General features: G+C 60.5%; 1 protein-coding gene across 4 annotated transcripts; it reads left to right on the top strand.

Annotated features, from left to right (window-relative positions):
• Positions 1-450: 450 nt before the first annotated feature.
• On the top strand, positions 451-15508 carry NKAIN4 (sodium/potassium transporting ATPase interacting 4). Of its 4 annotated transcripts, none has more exons than XM_049869730.1 (6): positions 451-604; positions 9852-9989; positions 11606-11686; positions 11804-12001; positions 12652-12712; positions 15264-15508. In XM_049869730.1, exons 1-6 carry the CDS (start codon positions 551-553, stop codon positions 15275-15277), a joined length of 546 nt encoding a protein of 181 aa, XP_049725687.1. In that variant the 5' UTR covers positions 451-550; the 3' UTR covers positions 15278-15508. The 4 variants fall into 4 exon arrangements, with proteins under 4 accessions (XP_049725687.1, XP_049725689.1, XP_049725688.1 ...); XM_049869731.1 differs by having other exon boundaries at positions 537-1231; XM_049869732.1 differs by lacking the exon at positions 9852-9989.
• Positions 15509-19212: the final 3704 nt, after the last annotated feature.

A 19212-nucleotide genomic window follows, 5' to 3' on the forward strand; every position in this document is an offset into this window, starting at 1 on the left:
CAGGGTTGGAGGAGGGTGCGGGAGAGCGGGCAGCTGAGCTCTTGCCCCAACCCTGAACCTCTCCAAGCCTGAGACTTTTTCTGGAAAAATGTCCCGGGGAAGGGTGGGCCTGGGTTCCACATAGAAAGAGATTGATGGAGGCCGGAGAGCCCAAGATAGAGATTAGCCTGGAAGTGGAGGGCGCTGGGGTCGTCGCGACTGGACTCATGGCAGCTCTGGCCTCTGTCCTGGGGTCTCCGCGCCGGCGAGAAGCTGCGCCATCGCCCTTTTAAGAAGGGGTCCCGCGCCCCCTCCCCCTCCGGCTCGGAGACCCCAGGGGCGGTGAGTGGGGGAGATGCTGCACAGCTGTTACACTTGGGCAAAGGCGGGGCGGGGGGCGGGCTGAGGGCCGCAGGGCGGGGCCGGAGGGGGAGAGGGAAGCTGCGGGGCGGGGCTTTTTGGAGGGTCTGGGCTTTGAGGCGGGCGAGGCGGCGGGGGCGCGCCCGCCACGGGCAACGCGCGGGCTCGGGGTCCAGACTGACTGAGGGGCGTTCGCGGGCGCGGGGACACCATGGGCTGCTGCACCAGCCGCTGCACGCTCATCTTCCTCTGCGCTTTCCAGCTGGTGAGTGGCGACCCGGTCGCGGGTCCGACCACCCTCCGGGCGCGCAGTCCCCGCAGACTCGGGACCCCGGATTCGCCCCGCTGGGTCCAGCCCCAGCCTCCAGCCGGTCCCCGGGAGAGGGTGGCCCGGACCCCCGGCTTCCGCGGCCGAAGTTCGCCGCCTTCCGGGAAAGCATGGGGAGCCGGCGCCCTGTGTCGGACCTTGATCGCCCTCGCCATGTGTGTCTGTGCGCGCGGGGGCGCACACGGGATCCGGGGCGGCGGAGACAGGTGCCGGAAGTGGCTGGAAGGGAGTCGCGCAGAACAAAAGCCTTGGGGCGGGGTGGCGGCGCTGCCGGGCGCCTGGACCCTGCTCTCTCCCGCAGCTCGGACTTGGGCCTTGCGCCGTGGGTGCCCCGGGAGCCCGACCCGCGCTCAACAAGTCCCGGTGGGCGCTGAGGGATACGGAAGGGGGCTGCTGCGCGCCGTGTCCAGTGTCGGAAGGCTCTTGTGGCCCAGGGTGTATGCAGAGGGTGTTCCCAGATGAGTCTTGGTGCGTGCGTGTGGGGATTCCTTTTGCTGAAACCAGCACCTGGCGCCCACAGAGTGGAGAAGTTTCGTTCCTGAGACCTGACACCCCATGGTGCTTGTGAGTTTGCAAGTGTGGGGGTGCAAGTGCGTTGGCCCTTGTGTGTGAACCTGGCTGTGCTTGCTTCTTAGTGTGTGAGTGTGGCCCTCCTGGCCTCTGGCACAGCCCACGCTGGCCTGCTGAGATAGATAGCGAAGGGCTGGACTACCTGGTGCTGCCCTGCATCTCCAAGGTCTTTTGTGCCTGGGGATTCGCTAAGGCTCCCTGGTGAAGATCTTTGTCAGAAAACTTGGATGTCTCTCCGCCAAGTTTCCATTCTGCCCTGGAGTCCAAACTCTGGGCACCGAGGTCATTCCCAAGCCCACTGCTTGCCCAGGAAGACCAGCTAAACAAAGGTCGAAATCCGTGCTTGGCCCGGGCCAGTGGTTTCTTAGAGAGTGCTGATGGGCTCCTGGGTCTCTTGTTTTAAGAAGGAGACGTGGCTTTGTGTCTGCACACTGGCTGGGGGTGCCGAGGGCTCAGCTGCACAGCTGACGCCTCCTCCTGGTTCTTAGCAAGAAGCGCAGGAAGCACAGCGAGACTGTTTTAAGAGAAGTCTTAACTGGAAAACTCTGGCGTTGGTGGCTGTGCAGGAAGGCTTTGGTGTCCTGACCTTTACTTAGGGGCAGGGACCTGCCCAACGAGCTGGCAAGGGGGGTACATCCATCTCACTTTACTTGTCCCAAAGGAAGGCGCCTCCAGAAGCTCCCTGGGGGTGGGAAAGCTCCATCCTGTATCAGCATGAAAGGCAGGGGTGGGGGGCACACAGGGTGGTAGGGCAGAACGCCCTGCAGGGTTAGCGTGGGGGTGTGTGGAGAACAGACAGGCTGGAGACAGAGCCTGGAGACACTTCTCAAGACTGGGAGGCCCAAAAACTGCTCTACCGACAGTGGAGCTACTGCAAGTCTCAGAGCTTTAGTGTCCCCACCTTTAGCAAGAGGCTCCCCTTGATGGCAGGAGTCCCTTGAGGCTGCATGTGCTGTGGGGCTTGAAGGGGAAGGAAGAGGTGGCAGTGGCTGGCAGAGCAGGGAGTGAGGGACAGGACCAGTCTGGGCTGCACTGAGGTTTGGAGTGTGGTAAGTGGCGGACAGTGTTGTGCTGACATCAGAACGCTGCTCCAAGGTGGTGGGGACTTGAGTGTGGACTTTGGAGTGAGGGGTGCACTCAGGGTTGGCTGCGTGGGAGGGGTAGATGCGGGAGTCCCCTGTGCTGAGTATGATCTCGGGGTTTGGAGGGACCAGCCTGGGGGCGCTGCCATTTTAACCCCGTGGCGGACAATGAGGGCAAGAAGGGCTGGGTAGGGCTGGGTAGGCCTCTGCAAATTTGCTTGTAGCCGGGGAGAAGGGCCCCCTCGGCTTGAGGAAAGCGGGGCTCCCCTAGACCTGGGCTTCTCGCGGACGCCAAGTCTCAGCTGGTGGCCCCAGGAGCGCAGAGCGCAGCTGCATTGTGGTGTGCCAAGGGCTGTGAAGCTGAACTGTCCTGCCAAGACCTAGTGGAGGGTCTTCTGTCCAGCCTGGGGCGGAGGAGTAGAAAGCAGTCAACATCCCTAGCGCTCTGGTCGCTGCGTGCGGGTGCGGGAGCACAGGGCAGGCAGGGAGGGAGTCCTGCAGCTTTCTTTCTTTTTTTGACAAGCTTGAGAGTTTTCACCTCACCAGGCTACGGACAAAGGGCTGAGCGTCTCTTCTGGCACATTCCCCAAAGAATAGTGTGAACTCTCTGTCTGCTCATAGCCACCTGGATGCCACGAGGGCTGTTTCCCAGGTGGGCTCCATCACACCAACAAGAGGGGGAGCAAGGGGCCTGGGGGGTTTGGGCCTGGGGCCTGGCAGGCGAGCAGAACTAAGTCACTGGGTGCCTCAGCCACCTGAGTTCACCTGACAGCACCCATCTCTGTGAGAGGCTCACTGCCCCATGAAAGTCACACCGGCGCCCTGCAGCGGCAAGATTTTGAGGCCCTGGCATAAGCACTAAACAGATGCCTGGCCATCCCCACCCAGCCATGGCCAGCTGCCTCACCCAGACCTGAGGTCTTCCCTATTCCGGACACAGCCCTAGGCTGCTCAAAGCAAAATGCCTTGAACACGTGGCCCAGGCAGTCGGGTGAGGCTCCTGGCTGCCCTGGTCGTAAATGACCCTCCCTCACCACTGGACCCTCAGGACCATCCACATTGGTTCTCCACAGTGGGTCATGCCCCGTGATTGGGCTGTGCAGCCTCAGCATCTCCCCTGGGGATAGTTGGAGCAGAGGTTCCCGGGTCAATGGTGAAGGACAGGATTCCAGGTATGTGCCCCACATGCGGGGTGTGGAAAGGCCCTTGTGGCGCCAGAGTTCTTGGTGGGGCTGCACCCCACGTTTACCAACCACGGTCATGGCAGCTGGCCAAGAGGGGGCACCGTCCTCACCAGGCAAGTTCCCAAGGCTGCACCTCCACCCACCTCTGACCTGGCCTTGACGGCCACGACATGGACTGAGGCACGGGGGTGGGTGTATGAGCGTGGAGCTCGGTCTCAGGCACCTGGGTGCATGCGGGGCATGGGAGTAAAGTAGGCCTAGTGCTGGGGAGTGGGGATGTCACCGATCCTGCCAGGTCTCCAGGGATCCTGACAGTTTTAGGTTGGCAGCCGACCTGTGGCTGGGTGGAGAACTGACTGCCGTGTTCTTGGGTTGGTATGGCCACCGAACTGCCCCTACTTCCCCCCCTGCTGAGCCCTTTTGCCCTAGCCATTCACTCACTCTCTCTCCAGGATGGCAAGGAGGGCACTGGCCCTGTCCACCAGGAACTCAGTCTAGATGGAGGGGAATACGAGAAAGCCTCCTCCGATAACGGGGAGTGGGAAAGTGAAGTGGGGAGCCCCACCCCCTCCTGTCAGGGCTCTGACTGTGGCATCTCTGACCCATCAGGACACCCAGTGAAGGTTCCTGCTCTCATGATGTCAGGAAAGAGGTGACACCTGGGGCCAGACAAGGGTCAGTGGCCCTATGAGCCTGCAGCTTCATGGGTGCCCTTCCTGGCCTGGGGTCCTGAACTCGGTCTCTGCAGAGGTCAGTGGGATGCTGGGCAGATAGCCTACAAATTCCTTGGGGTATGGGAGGGGCAGCAGTCCAGCCAGCATCCTCCAGGTGTGAACCAGGCTGGGCCAGTGGCCTGGGCAGTCACTTTCCCTGGGGGCACAGGTTCCTTGCCACCTGTGGGAGGCGGGCCTGGCTGCCACGATCTGTGGTTGCTCACCTGGAATCCCAGGCCTTGTGTGGGGGTAGGGTCAATTGGAGCATGCAGATCGTAAGACTAGTGTCCGTCTGTCCCACACACACATTTTCCATGGGCTCCTTGGGTTTGGCCCCAGCCGCTGGAAGCTGCAGCGTGGATTGGGACTCTGGTCTGGCTGCAGGAACATAACTACAGAAAATAGGGTCTAGGGCAATTAATATTAAATTGCCAAATGATCTCTCAGCTGGCTATGGAAACTGTGATGGCCGATAGAAACTGCCCGCTGGTGCCCCGCTGCAAAGGGCACCTGGTGCACGTGCCCTAGCTGTCCCTCCCACCCCCCCCAGTTAGGCCTCTGGTTGCTCTCGGCCCTCCTCTCTTCTCTGACCCCTCTTTGCTCCTGCTGGAAGCCCTGCCAGGGTTCACCTCCAGAACCATTAAAAGCCAAAGGTCCAGCATCGATGTGGGTGGGGCCGGAGCACAGTCATTAGAGCAAAATTCAGCCTGGGGTGAGAATCACTGCCCCTTAGCCCTCCTCCACATGATTCTCTCTGCCTGTTCCCTCTCCACCTCCAGGTGGCAAACTCCTATTCATCCTTCAGGACTCAGCCCAGGTTTCGCCTCCTCTAGGGAGCCTGCCCTGATTCCATGCCCCTGCCCCTGCTCCCAGGGGCCCTGTGTAGACCCCTCTTACAGCCTCAGCAGCAAGGATAACTGAGAGTGACAAAGAGGGTCTTTGAGCTGGCTCGCTGCTATGCCCCCATGCTGCTCTCTCCCAAGAGCTGTGGGACTCCCAGCTGACTTGCTCAGCCTGTCTCCCCTGGGAGGCTGGGTGGTCACCACTGCAAGCCCTAGTCCAGCTCTGAGCAACCTTGAGCCCAAAGCTCTGCTCTCGCCAACTGGGAAGAGTGAGGACAGGATCAACTGCTTCCAGAAAGTTCCCAGGCCCTACCCTCCACCTGCAGCCTGCCACATCCTGGCCAGTAGAGACCCTCTTCAGCCATGCTGGCACACTGCCCTACCATCTCTGTTCTCGGTGGCCTTTCCCACTGAGCTCCTGGCTCAAGCCCCTGCTTTTCAGTGACGTGCCTTGGCATTCTCCTTCTCTGGTGGCTGCCTGCCCTGGGGTCGGTCTTTCTCTTCAGGGAAGTCAAGTAAGGTTGGCTGAAGCCCGGATTATGATGGTGGCCTCATAAGCGCCCAGGCCAAGTCCTTGGAGGCTGTCTGCTGTTTCTCACAGTCGAGGACTTCCTGTCCTCACTGTCCTTCAGAGCCCTGTCCTCTCCAGTTCCATTCCCCACTCACACGCCTCCTGAGCCAACATGTAGTGGTCCCAGGGCCTCTGCACAGACTCCTTGCCTCCTTCTTGGCCTGCTGACAAGTCAGGACCATCTCACCTGAGGTCTGAGCTTCAACATAGCCTCCTCAGAGACTTCCCACGACTCCAGGGCTCTCCCCACCTCCCTCTGCCTCATTGTTTCTGGAAGGGCGATTTTTCATGCCATTTCATTCACCTCCCCCTCTACCACCTTGTGGCCTCCTCAAGGTGGAGAGCACCTCTCTGTCCTCTGCTGTGTCCCACCTGATGCTTCGGAAATACGGGGGCAGTGAATGAATGACTACTACTCCAGGAATGAATGAATGGTGGGTCCCAGGCGCTCCAGGCAGTGGCCAGCCTCTCGAGGGTCTCGGCTGCCGACCGTGCCGGCACAGTCCTGTGCTTTAAGCACTAGTTCCCCCACTAGCTTGTCTCTCCCAACACCCGGCCAGGGCTACAGTGCTCTGGGCAGGCGGGCTGGTCCTTTTGTGTGTCTGACTGGCTGTCTCTGCCGCTGTTCTTTCTCCGTGGCTGGCCACATTCCCTGGGGTGCCTGGAGGGTGAGGAGCAGAACTGTGTATGGAGGCTTGGGGGTGGAGGGAGGGTCGGCTCCCGTTTGTTGATCGCCATCCATGTGCTTGGCCCTAGGAGGGTCCTGGGCCAAGCCCAGGGTTTCTGCCACTTCACACACAATGCCTCTTGCCTCCACAAGGCCCATTCACAGGCAGGAATCTGTGGGCTCTGGAGATGAACAGCGCCAGGTGGGGAGGCTGTGGTGGCAGAAGCCTCCTGAAGCTGAGGCCTCAGTCCACGAGGAGGTGAACTCTGCCAAGACCAGGGTGCTTAGAGGAGTACCCTAGCCCCTATGAGCCCACCCCGGCTGACACAGTGATTGCAGCCCAGTCAGCGCGGAGCAGAGGACCAGGTTGGCATGCGCCCAAACCCACAAAATCTGTGCAATGACACAGGGCGTTGTTTGAGATGCTAACTTGTGATCTGTTATGTGGCCACAGCTGACTGATACGCCCACCCTGTCTCCCCTAGGCTGAGACCCACGTTGGTTAGTCAGTCATGAGCAGTGGCCAGAGCTCCCCCACCAGCCCAGAGCGTACATGCACCCTGGGGAGTTGGCGGCACGCCCCTTTTCTCAGTGTAAACAGCTGGCCCAGCCCACCCGCCCGGGGTGTCCTCTGGCCAGCAGAGCATGAGAGCCCCTGGAGAAGAGCTGCTGTCTCACAGGGAGGACTTTGTGTTCAGGGGCAGCACCAGCTTCTCCTGGCACTAGCTGAAGGGCCATTCCCTGTGTGTGAGCAGGGCAGTCGTCGGGGGTTGGGAGCCTTGGTGAAGAGCTGGAATAAGGACTCGTTTTAGCAGTGGGAATGGACGCAAGGGAGGCTTCTAGCCTGCAGTTTTGTACCGGGTTGTCTTAGCAAGCTAAACCTGACATCAGTGCTGGCAGTTCCACATAGGCACGTCCTCCCAGGAGCCCTGGTGTCCTGCCCTCGGGCTGTGGACCCTGCGCCTCTCGTGGGTGCATTGATCAGGTGCCCAGGGACACAGTCTCATTGGATAAATGCCAAGCAGGTTTGAAATCCGTGCGTACCACCCGTGGGGCCAGTCCAAGGCCTGGGTTTTGTGAGTACCCCAACCGGGGGGTCCCACAGCAGTGGGGGGGACACTGTCCTGCTGGCTACATGATCCAAGGGAGTGAGTGAGCCCCTAAGAACAGGGATGAGTGTGGACCTGGGAAACCTGGCATGGAGGCCACCCTGTGGGTTCCTCGGGGCCTGGCTTTGGGTGCGGGGGCGGGAGGCTTGCACTGTGTGGGCTGGGGAGGGGAAGGCAGGTGATGAGCCATGCGGCCCCACGTCCTGGGGGGGGCCCCACATCCTGGGGGCAGCGCTGGAGCTCAGCTGGTTCCCATGGAGGCGGGTGTCCCATGTATGACCATTGCACCCCATCTGAGTTCCTGATTCCAACCCGAGCCCTGAGCGTGAAGCCCTCACTTAGAGGTGGAAGGTTAAGCCCACCATTCCTGCTGTACTGGGGGTTTGCAGTTCGAGGCGAAACAAGGGAACCCTGTCTGAGCAGATGGTTACAGTCCAACAGGATTAGACAGTGAGAGACCACAGCTAGAGCCTGGGTGGGACAGTAATGCTTACAGAGAGCTTCTGCTGTCTGTGCTGGCCTCCTCAATCAGCCCACGGCTGCCTCCTAGGGTGGACCCCAGCCCTCGGGACATGCTCGGAATGTCCCCCTCCCCAAGGCTGGAAACAGCTGCCCCCCCCAACATTCCATGCAGCCAGGGACGCTCTGGCCGTGCCCTGGGGAGTGACACCGTGACACAGCAGCTGCTGCTCCTGGAGGCTGGTCAGGGGTCCAAGAGGCCAGAGCCCAGGGCCCTGGGTGGGGGAGGGGAGCTGACCAGAGAGGGGCCGTGCCTGGGACGGGATCGATGCATCCACTGGCCAGTAGGCCTGGTGCTTATGGTGGCTTGTGACTGTGGTAACCTGGTGCCCACAGTGGCCCAGTGACTGATAGCGTGTTGCCTGGGGGCAGAGCCACAAACCGCCACCCCCCTGCCCTGTTCTCAATCTTGGTGCCAAGTGAGGCTTTGTGGGAGGAGTGGCTGGCCCTCCCGCCCTCCTGCCCCCATCACAGGTGCCCTCCCTGCTCTGCCCCCAGTCCTGGGAGGGGCATTCCAGGACTCACCTGCTGAGAGAATTCTCCCATGTCTCCCCAAACACCAAGATTGGCTGCCTCGACTTTCCTGCACTCCTCCACGGCTCAGCGGATGCTTTCTATAGACGGACGACCCCATCCCACACCACTTCAACATGTGGTCACTCCACCCAGGCTTGAGGCCGTGGATCCCTCTGTGGCTCTTTCCTACCTGGAAGGGCTGGGGCCCACAGAGAGGCATATGCCCTCAAAGGGTGAGGCTTGCCCAGTTGTTGGAGACCAACCGTGCCTGCTGCCACCCCCCCACAGCGAGGACTGAACACAGATGACTGGAGAGGTGCACCCTGAGGACCCACAGGCCAAGGCAGGAAGGGAGAGTCTCACAGGGCAGACTTGGGGTACTTAGCACCTGTTGGCTAAGAGCTGTGGTGCTGGCAGTGGTAGGTGCTCGGTGCCATGAGCTTGGTGCCCTGTGCTCCGTGCCCTGTGCCCTGTGCCTTGTGCCCTGCACCCAGTGCTCTGTCCCCTGCACCCTGTGCTCTGTGCCCTGCACCTTGTGCCCTGTACCCTGCACCCTGTGCTCTATGCCCTGCACCCTGTGCTCTGTGCCCTGCACCCTGTGCCTTGCACCCTATGCTCCCTGCCCTGCACCCTGTGCTCCATGCTCTGCACCCTGTGCTCTGTGCCCTGCACCCAGTGCTCTGTGCCCTGCACCCTGTGCTCTGTGCCCTGCACCTTGTGCCCTGTACCCTGCACCCTGCACCCTGTGCTCTATGCCCTGCACCCTGTGCTCCATGCCCTGCACCCCGTGCTCTGTGCCCTGCACCCTGTGCCTTGCACCCTGTGCTCCATGCCCTGCACCCCATGCCCTGTGCCTACACCCCATGCCCTGTGCCTACACCCCATGCCCTGTGCCTGCACCCCATGCCCTGCACCCCGTGCCTTGTGCATACACCCTGTGCCCTGCACTCCATGCCCTGTGCCTGCACCCCATGCCCTGCACCCTATGCCCTGCACCCCATGCCCTGCGCCCTGTGCCTTGTGCCCTGCACTCAGTGTGGTGTGAGTGGCTGTGTGGTCCTGCAGCCCAGTGCACCAGTACCAGCGTGTTCCTGTTCCCCAGAGGAGGAGCCTGAAGACAAGGAGGATGGGCCTGCTGGATGGAGGGTCTTGTTGAGGCAGAATTTTTGAAGTGTCCTTTTGGAGTATCTGGTGGGACGCTCTGGGCTTGTGGGTTTGTCTGGAGGGCTCTGTTGGTAGAGTCTGGATGTGGTGGACACCCTGGCTGCCTGGTGGGGTGAGCACACGGAGTCCTGGGACCCAGCACTGCCAGCTCCTCAGAGAGGCTCAGAGGGGAGGCGGGGGGGTGGAGGTGTGTGTCAGAGAGACTCCATGGAGGTGTGCTGCCTTCACCCGCCTGCTGCTGCCCCAGGTCACAGCTCTGGAGAGGCAGGTGATCGACTTCCTCGGCTACCAGTGGGCGCCCATCCTGGCCAACTTCCTCCACATTGTCCTTGTCATCCTGGGGCTCTTTGGCACTGTCCAGTACCGGCCGCGCTATGTCGTCATGGTGAGTCCACCAGCAACGTCCTGTTCCTCTGTCTTGGAAGCCAGAAAAAGCCCGAAGCACAGCATTTCCGTTCCCACACTGTCTCTCCCCGGATGCCAGGCTGGAGCCTTTGGACAGCAGGCAGCTAGAATCCCAATTTAGTAAGTGGCTTCTGGTTGCCACTAGGAGATGCTCCATAGTGTGAGGAGCCACTGACGCTTCACACGCCTTCAGTAAATCATCTCTTCAGTAGCCTGAGGAGGTGGACGCTGGTGTGACCCTGCCTTACAAAGGGGGAAACGAGGTTCAGAGAGCCTGCCTGCTGACAAAGGGCAGGTGGGAGCCCAGCCCACCTATGACACTCTGCCCTCTCTCCCTGGAGAAGACGGAGGAGAGTCTGGAAGTTTTGCTCTGACACACACAATGCTTTTGTTTGTGAAGATAACATATGTAGGTCAGGGGTTGGCAGACTTTTCTGTAAACGCCCAGAGGGTAGACATTTTCAGCTTTTCTGGCCAAATGGTTTCTGTCCCAACTACTCAGCTCCGCTGTTTAGGCACAAAAGCAGTCACAGACAACACATAAATGTGTGGGTGTGGCTGTGTGAAAATAAAGGTTTATTGACAAAAGTGGGCAGTGGGCTATGATTTGAGACTCTGGCCAGGAAGATGCTGAGCTTTCGCTGCTCCCGTTTGGGCCCTATTAGGTAAAACCACTTCCACTCTGGCCGTTGAACGCTGCCAGCATCCTTGCTCTCAGTGTAGGACCGACGCAGGCCCACGCTCACTCTGGTCCTGCCCCCACCCCTGCTCTGTCCCTGCAGCCGCCGCCATTGACCCTGCATAAGAGGAAAACTTGTTCAATGCCCTAGTGAGGCCAGAAGCACTGGGCTCGGCCACGGTGGGGCTGGCAGGAGTCTCCAGAGAGGCAGAGGTGTCCACTTTTCTTTTTTTTGGCAGGTTTCCCTGCAAACATGAGGTCTCAGTGCTTCCTGGCCAGAAGGGACCTTGGGGCTTTCCTTTGTTAACCCAGAGGGAAGAGGGATGCCAGAAAAGGGAGGGCCCTTCCTACAGACATGGGCAGGACCGCCTCAGTCCCACTCCAGCCCTCCTGGCCCTTGGAGCTTGCTGGCACATGAGGGAGAAGGGCTCAACCCAGGCTCTGCCCTTGTCTCTGGGCAGCAGGCGGGCAGAGGGGACGTTGCCAGCCATTCCAGCGAAGGACTCTGAAGCCAGTAACATGTCTTCTGGGGCCGGGGGTGGCAGGGCTGTCTGCAGGTGGGGATCTGTGGGGACAGGAGTGACCCATGGGGTGGGTGGTGTCCTGGGGTCCTCCCTGTCTCCCAGGGGCAAGGGGCCCTGCCACATGCTCTGTGGTTAAGGCTATTGTTCCCTGGTCACTGGCCCCTTGGGCGGCCACGGTGTCCTTGGTGAGGACTGCTATTTCTGGAGATGGTTCTCTCAGACCAACTGGTAGGGCCTCCCCGAGACGACTGCTCGTTATCCCTGAGCTGGCAGCCTGGGCCCTCAGCTCAGCCTTGGACTGTCGGAGTCTCCCTGAGGGTGTTGGTGAAGCAGGTGCCACCCCCTCAGTGAACAGTGGGGTTTAACCACCGTCCTCGCCTCTCGCCTCCACAGTACGCCGTGTGGGCGCCTATCTGGGTCACCTGGAATGTCTTCATCCTCTGCTTCTACCTGGAAGTGGGGGGCCTCTCAAAGGTGAGTGAGGAGGAGGAGGCAGGACCATCCTCGACGCCTTGCTCATGGGCCTCAGGTGGGCTGTGGTGGCTGGGGGCTGCTGCAGCCCAGTGCAAACCTGTCCCTCCCTCACCCCAGGACAGTGAGCTCTTGACCTTCCACTTCTCCCAGCACCGCTCCTGGTGGCGTGAGCATGGGCTGGGCTGTGTGCGTGAGGAGGCGCTGGCCACCAGCCTTAGGCCCCTGGATGGCCAGGCCCTGGTGTCGGGCAGTGGCTGCACCCTGGAGTACCACTATGTGGAGGCCTTGCACAGTGTCCTTCAGGCTCTGGTGGCGGTAAGCGTGGCTGGTGGGCTAGGGGTGCAGTGGGAGGGGGCTCATCACCAGGGGCCAGGGGTCGGGGAGGGAGCTGGCCCCCAAAGATTCTCCTCCCTGCTTTCCTCCTACCCAGGGAGCCTCTGCGCCAGTCCAGGAGCCACAATGCTCCCGTCCCCCACAACTACCCCCAGGAAATATGAAGCCGGGGTTGGGGGGCCCAACACTGCCCTGGCCTCAGGTGGGCCACTCCACCTCCCTATGCCTTGATTTCCTCCCTTGTGAAATGAGGACAGTAGTACCCTCTGCAGAGTGTCGCTGCAGGGCTGAGCGTTTCAGCACCACGGCCAGCTCCTGTGTGCACGCACCCACCTGCTGTGGTCTCCCTGTCTGAGGGCCTCTCCCTGTGCCTCCTCCCCTCCATGCACCTCCTCACACACTGGCCAGCCCTCACCAGACATGCCAGGCCTCACCCCGGCCAGTGGAGCTGTTCTCTTGCCAGGCCCCACTGGAAAAGCCTGAACTGTATGTGGGACTTCGGAGCCAGAAAGGGAAACTGAGGCCCGAGAGCACGTGACTTGTGGTTGGGGACACATGGTGGCCTCTGCCCTGAGCCCTGCAAGCTCACCTGCTGGTTGGGTCTCATCTGGACTCTGCTCTGTGTCTTTCAGCTTGTGGGGTTTGTCTACGCCTGCTATGTGGTCAGCGCGCTCACGGAGGAAAAGGACAGCTGTGAGTGAGCGGCCACGCATCTGTGCTGGGTGTGGTGGGCTCCCCAGGCCCAGTCAAGGGGGAGGAGGAGGGAGGCCAGAGCAGGGGATGGCAGTCCTCAGTCTCTCTCCCACCCCTTCCCTCTTTGGTCAGGCCGTCCTGTGCTCAGCCCTATGGCCAGTGGGTCCTCGCTCCATGTTGCCTGAGAAGGGGAGGACGGCCAGGTCCCCTCTTGTCCTCCTCCCAGCCCCCATGGCTGCTCTGGCCTGGGCTCTCGGCAGCATTTTAATTTCTCCTGCCTGCTGAGTTCCTCCACTCTCTCATCATTTCAGTGTGAAGCTGTTGTCACCCTGCAGAGATCCTGCAGAGTAGAACCAATCAGGTGGGTGGGGAGGTGGGAGCCCAGCTAGAGGCCCCTGTGACGGAACCTTCTGGGGGCCAGAAGCAGCTCCCACAGAGGGAACCCCCCAGGGTCAGATTTGGCACCCAGGCATGGAGCCATCCGTCTCCAAGAGTCAGGAGGCCACAGGCAGGCAGTCCTTATCTGCAGATGACACTCCACATTTGGGAGCCTGGGCTTGCCCCTGCCATGGGAGGCTCCAAGAGCCGCCCCCCCTCCTCGTACCCATGCACCGGGTGAGCACAAAGAATCACTGGGACCACCCTGGCTGCTGGGAAAGAAGCAAACAACAGGCTTTGCGTTTCCATTGCATTAAAGTGGCTTAAGGCAAGAACCAGCCCCGAGGGCAGAAATGCAGTCAATATGCCCAGCTCCCTTGGCCACCACCAGCTGCTTGGCCACCTGCCAGCTAGCTGCTCAGCCACCCACCAGCTCACCCTGGCCACCCACCAGTATGTCCCGGGCACCCACCAGCATGCCTCCACTACCCACCAGGCCACCTTGGCCACCTACCAACACACCCCAGTCACCTACCAGCTCACCCCAGCCACACACCAGCACACCCCCATGATGGCCTCCCACCAAATCTGCTAACCCAAACTTGCTGGGTGGGTGATGGATGTTCGTGAACATGCCATGGAGGGTGTGTGCCCTGGAGAGCAGCCTGGCCCCCGCCCCCACCTGGTCTCAAAGGATCGCTGCTCATCCCTGCTTTGTCCCGCTGGTCATGTTCTGGGGGCCGGGACCTGCTCCACTTGTTTCAATCTGTGTAAATCCTGGCACTATTTCATCTCTGGAGAGAGACCCCCTCAGACACTGGGCAGAGTCTGGGGTTCTGAACTTGAGGAGGGTTTAGGGGTGTCTGTCCTTCCCCCAAGGGTCCCCCATCACTCTTGTTTCTGCCATCGCCACAGGACGTGTTCTGCAGTTGGACTGTTCTCCATCCTGCCATCTTTTCCATTATTTGGGTTTTATTTTATTTGGGTCTTGATTTCCTTCAGTTGATTTCATTGGTGGATTTGATCCTTTTCCTCTCTACCATGTCAATGAAAAACTTTCCCACCTCTTGTTCAAGCAGGCGTAGTTGCAAGTACGGCCAGCGGGGCTCCTCCACGGCAGGGCCTGCCCAGTGGGGTTACTTACAGCCACCAGGCTCCCCTCCTGGGGAGCCTCAACCAGGCGTTGTCCTCCATCTGTCCATCCATCCATCTACCCAGCCACCCTTTTCACTTTCATGCCAGGCTCTGGGTTGGGCATGGGGGACACAGAGGGCTCCCCATGGAGCTCAGACTCCAACAGGATAGGAGAGGTCTGTAGCAGTCACATTAGCAGAATCAGTGCTGAGCCTGCTTTGTGCAAAGAGCCTGGGGCAGCCCTGGGAGGCACAGTGGATGACACGCAGTCTCCAGGTCTCACCGTCGCTGGAAAGTTGGGGTGTGGTCTTCTGTCCTTGAGGGTCAGACTTCTTTCCCAAAAGGCAGTGTCTGTGGTGTTGCCCTACAGGCCTTAGGGTCTGCTAGCCCACCCTTCAGAGCAGGTCTTTGCCACCTGGCCCTGCCCATGTGTTCTACTGAATGTGGGGCTCAGATGGGGTGCCTGGTGGTACACTTGGTAAAGGCTGTGGCTGTCCCCCATACTCTGGCTCTTCTATTTTGTGGGTCCAGGGCCCCAGAGGTGGCAGGGGTCTGCCTCCCATTATGGATGAGGAAACAGAGACCTTGAGAGGGGACAGCCCTCGCCCGCCCCCAGCCAGGGCAGCATTCACTGGTGCTAATGACTAGGCATCAGGCCTCTGAAGGGGGCTCCCTCCATGCTGCCTGGGGGGGCTGGGCTAGGCAGAGCCCCCCATACTGGGTGGGCCTTTGGGGGTTTTACTTCAGCTGGGAGCCTGGAGGCAGGAGGACAGTGACCCAGGGTGACTGAGCCCCTCACTCCACTCCCAGCTCCAGTGCTGAGGTACCACAGTGAGTCAGGTCCTCAGGAGAAGGCCCTGCCTAACCTGGCTGGAAGCCAGGCTCTTGGGCTGGGTCCTTCCAGAATGCCCAACCCTGCCCTCTGTCACATGGCCAGGAGCCTACCTCCTGGATTTCAGAATCTCGGGAGAGAGGGCACAGCTGCCCCCAGCAGCAGCTGCCCTGCTGACACACCTGACCACTGCCTTGCCCCCCACAGGCCGGCATAAGTGAGAAGGCAACCAAGCTGCTGCGACCACCCAGCCTCAGACTGTGACCACCACCACCCACTGCCTGCCACTGGGGGTCTTAGGCTGCAGACCCCTCATCTCCCTGCCCAGAGCATCCCCACCCTCTCGGGCCTCAGCCAGTCAAATGGCTGGACACCAGCCAGGGCGGCAGGGCAGGGGCTGTGGCTGCTACAACTTTGAAATAATTTGTAATTTCTGTTTTCTAAAAAAAAAAAAAAAAAAAAAAAGACACAGGATAAAAAGAAAAACTCACCCCTTGGTCTCCCACCACAGGGCTCTGGCTGCCACCAGTGGGACACTCTGTGGGGGTTGTGGATTGCTGGGGGTGCTAGCCAGGGGGCCAGTGAGCTAGGAGGATGTACTCTGTGTGGGAGGGTGTGAGTGTGTGTGGTTACACCCGATGGCTGTGGGGCTCACAGAACCTGCCTCACACTGCCTGGTCCATGTTCTCCAGCTGTGGATTGAGCCAGGGGACACTGGGGGCCGGGCTCACAAAGAGATCTAATGAAGTAGCACCCCCAAGCACCAAGGTAGATGAGAGCAGAGGCCTCACTCCAGCAGCCTGGCCATAAGGCTGGAGTCTGGTGTCAGAAGTGGCCTCAGGCTTGGCAGTCCTCAAAGTCCCTAAAATGCCAGAAAGACAGGTACTGGGACGTGAGGGGGGCCCCAAAGTGAGAGCCCTTAAAAGTGGGGCTTAGGGAAATGGCTGGAGTCACCAAGCCCTTGGTGCTGCCCCCTGCTGGTGAGGAGCAGCGAAGACAGGGCTGGGGAAAAAGCCATCAGGAAAAACTTGCACTTTATTGAGAATCTTCAAAATATCCAAAAACCGAGTACAGTAAAACTGCCCCCACCCCACCCGTCCATGCTCCCTCCTCCAGCCTCAGCGGCTGTCGAGGAATCGGGGGTGGTCAGAGGTGGTCGCCCGCTCAGTGTCTTCAACCAGCCCGGAACCAGGAACTCACCCACTCCGTGGCGGCTGCTGGGCTGGCTCAAAGCTGGAGCGAGACGGGGCGCGAGGGTCAGGGGCTGCCAGGGGCTTATCTACCCGGCCTAGACCCTCAGTCCCCAGGGAGCTCCCAGCGATGGTGGTCCCTCCACTCGTGACCCCGGAAGACATAGGAGGGCCCCACGCCTGTCCTTAGCAACGTGGAGCATGCTTCGATAGATAATCCCTAAAGGTTCGTGCCCCCCACACACCAAAATCCATGGATTTCCTCCGGCCTCGGCTCCCAGGGGAAGAGAGATCCCATCTGCACCACAGGGGCAGGCTGTGGGCAGCAAGGGCGCCTAAGGTCCAATCAGAGGGCGGGGGCCCGGGGCAGGTTGAGAAGGACTCAGAACTGTCTGGGTGTCCAAGGAGAAGGGCAGGGGTGGAGCGAGGCCAGGCAAAGACATGAGGAATGCTGCACTTCACCGAGTGGCTGAGCCTGCACACTGCCTGCACCCTACTCAGGGCAAGGCCGAGATTCCCGACAGCTTCCCTTAAGAGGGCCTGGGCAGCGGCCCTTCTGGGTCTGGCGGAATGTTGGGCTGGGTTTCCCAGGCACTGCCACCCCGTGGTGCTCACCTGGCCTAGGACAGGAAGGTGTGGACGCAGCTGTGGATAGGCACCCAGCAGATGGGGCACAGGCACAAGTTGGGGGCACACTCAGCGCAGACCAGGTGGCTGCAGGGCATGAAGACCATGGCCACCGCTTGGTCCAGGTACACCTTGCAGATGCGCTCCTGCCGCAGATGCCTCAGCTGCTCCTCAGTGCTCTCGGCTCCTGGAGGGGGCGGGGTCAGGAGCACACAGCCCATCCCAGGGTCAGGCCACTGCCCCCACCCTGTCTCTGTCCCTTCGACCAGGTTGGTGGCCTCCGCCCTCCCACCCAGCCTGCCCCCAGGCAGGAGAACAGACCCCTGACCACCGGATCCCATCTGACCTGAGTCTTCAGTACCCTCAAGGTGGCTGTCCCTTCTGAGTGTAGGCAGATCAGGGCTCCAGTGGACAGGAGCTGTGGGCAGTTTGCAAGGGCCATGGGGAAGGCGGGTACAGGGTAGTGATAGTGGTGCCCACAACCCAGCCTCTCGCTGCCCACTCCCTCCTCCACCAGCACCGAAGGTCCCAGGTCTCCTGACTGAGCTCAGAGGCCTCCTGGAGGAACCACCAAGGGACCTCTTCCTCAGCCAGGCACTCTGCCTGCCCAGCTTCCCCTTGGGGGCTGAGGGCACTGCATGCTGGGCAGTCAGGTTGACAGTGCCACAGGGATGAGCAGAGAGAACAGAGGTGCACCCTCCCACCCAGGCCAAGCAGCCTTTGTGCGCTTTGTTGTCCTGCAAGGTCCAGACACTCAGTGGCCTCAGCACAGTGCAGGCTGCAGGGGTCCAGGGAGAGCTCAGGCCACAGGTCACAGCTCACCTGTGGAGGCAGCATCTCCTAGTTCTTCTAGTGGGTCCTGGAAGGAGCCAGAGAACATCTATGCTGGAGTCCATGGAGGAGCAGGGTAGGAGGGACCCTCACTGACTGCCCTCATAGGCCCTAGAAAGGTGAGGGACTCACCCAGGGCCCCAGCACTCGGGAGTATGAGTCCTGGATGCTGTGCACAAAGCGCCTTCCTTTTGATTGGAGCAAGAATTCACACCTGAAGAAATTGAGTTCAGAGGCCCCACAGACAATGGGCTTAGCTCTCAGAGGAACCCACCCTTCACCCCTTGGAAGACCCTCAGGGGCTAGGGATAAAGCCTTCTGCTCTAGCTGACCCCTGCAGTGCACTGCAGAGGGAAGTGGGGCTCCCTGAGTGCTGGGTGCTTAATTGGAAGGAAGTTTTGGAAAAAGCCAGCATCAAGCATCAAGGAGAAAACAATGGAAGAAGCATTTCTGCTTCCCAGAGGCCCTTCCAAAAACGTGGGTCTACTTGAAAGAAAGATCCCACATGTGCCACACGAGAGGGACCACCCCAAATCCAAGACTAAGAGGAAGAAGAGGGAGAGGGGAGGGGAGGGAGAGGGTGGAAGGGGAGGGAGAGGGTGGAAGGGGAGGGAGAGGGTGGAAGGGGAGGGAGAGGGTGGAAGGGGAGGGGAGGAACAGAGGGGGAGAAGGGGATGGAGCGGGGAGGGGAGGGTGTGGGGAAGAGAGCCAGGAAGGCTGGGGAGGGGCTGGCCAGACAAGGCTCTGTACAGCCCAAGCCCGGTGCCAGTGGCCTGTGGTCAGACCTCAGCAGCCATCCCTGGGCTGTTATCTGGGGAACCACTTGGCGTGCTCCGTCCAGGGGTTGTCCCTGCGCTCCCAGCTCTGTAGGCCCCCACAGCAGAAGAAGCACCTCACCTTGACCTGTGGGCCTGGGAAGAGCAGAGATGTTTGCTCTGCTGACCCCACTGGCCAAGGGTTCAGGCACAGAGCCTTTGTCCCTGTCTGGTTATTTCACTCCTCCGTTTCCTGAAAGGCGGAGGACAAAGCTGGTGAGCAGGACTGAATAGAAAGTTCCTGAAGCAGGAGCCTGGGGCAGTGAATGCTGCTGCATCTGCATTGTTGCAGACCTGTGGCCTGGGGGAGGGGGAGAGCCAGGGCCTGGGGGAGAGGGACCTAGGACATACTCCCCAGGTCTTCCCTGAACCCCTCCCACAAAGGACTCCTGTGTTAGAGAGCAGAAGGCTTCCCCTGGAAGGCAGTTCTTGTGCCATGCTTGGTTCTTGGGACACATGGGGCTGCTATGGAGATGGAACACCCTCCCTTTGGGGTGTGGGACCCTGTGTCCCTCCACCTCCCTGCAGATGCACTACATCTTCTGAGCAGAGACTGCAGACTGGGACGGTATGGGTGCATCCCCCATCAGACCCCTAACAGTGGCTCTCTGGACAGAGGCCCCATTGGCTAGAGTGTACCCCACCTCCCTACCTTCACCCCACTGAGCCTCCAACTTGGAGGGAGCCCTTCAT

This window comes from Elephas maximus, chromosome 25 (assembly GCF_024166365.1).
Source record: "Elephas maximus indicus isolate mEleMax1 chromosome 25, mEleMax1 primary haplotype, whole genome shotgun sequence".
In the NCBI taxonomy this organism is placed as follows: Eukaryota; Metazoa; Chordata; class Mammalia; order Proboscidea; family Elephantidae; genus Elephas; species Elephas maximus.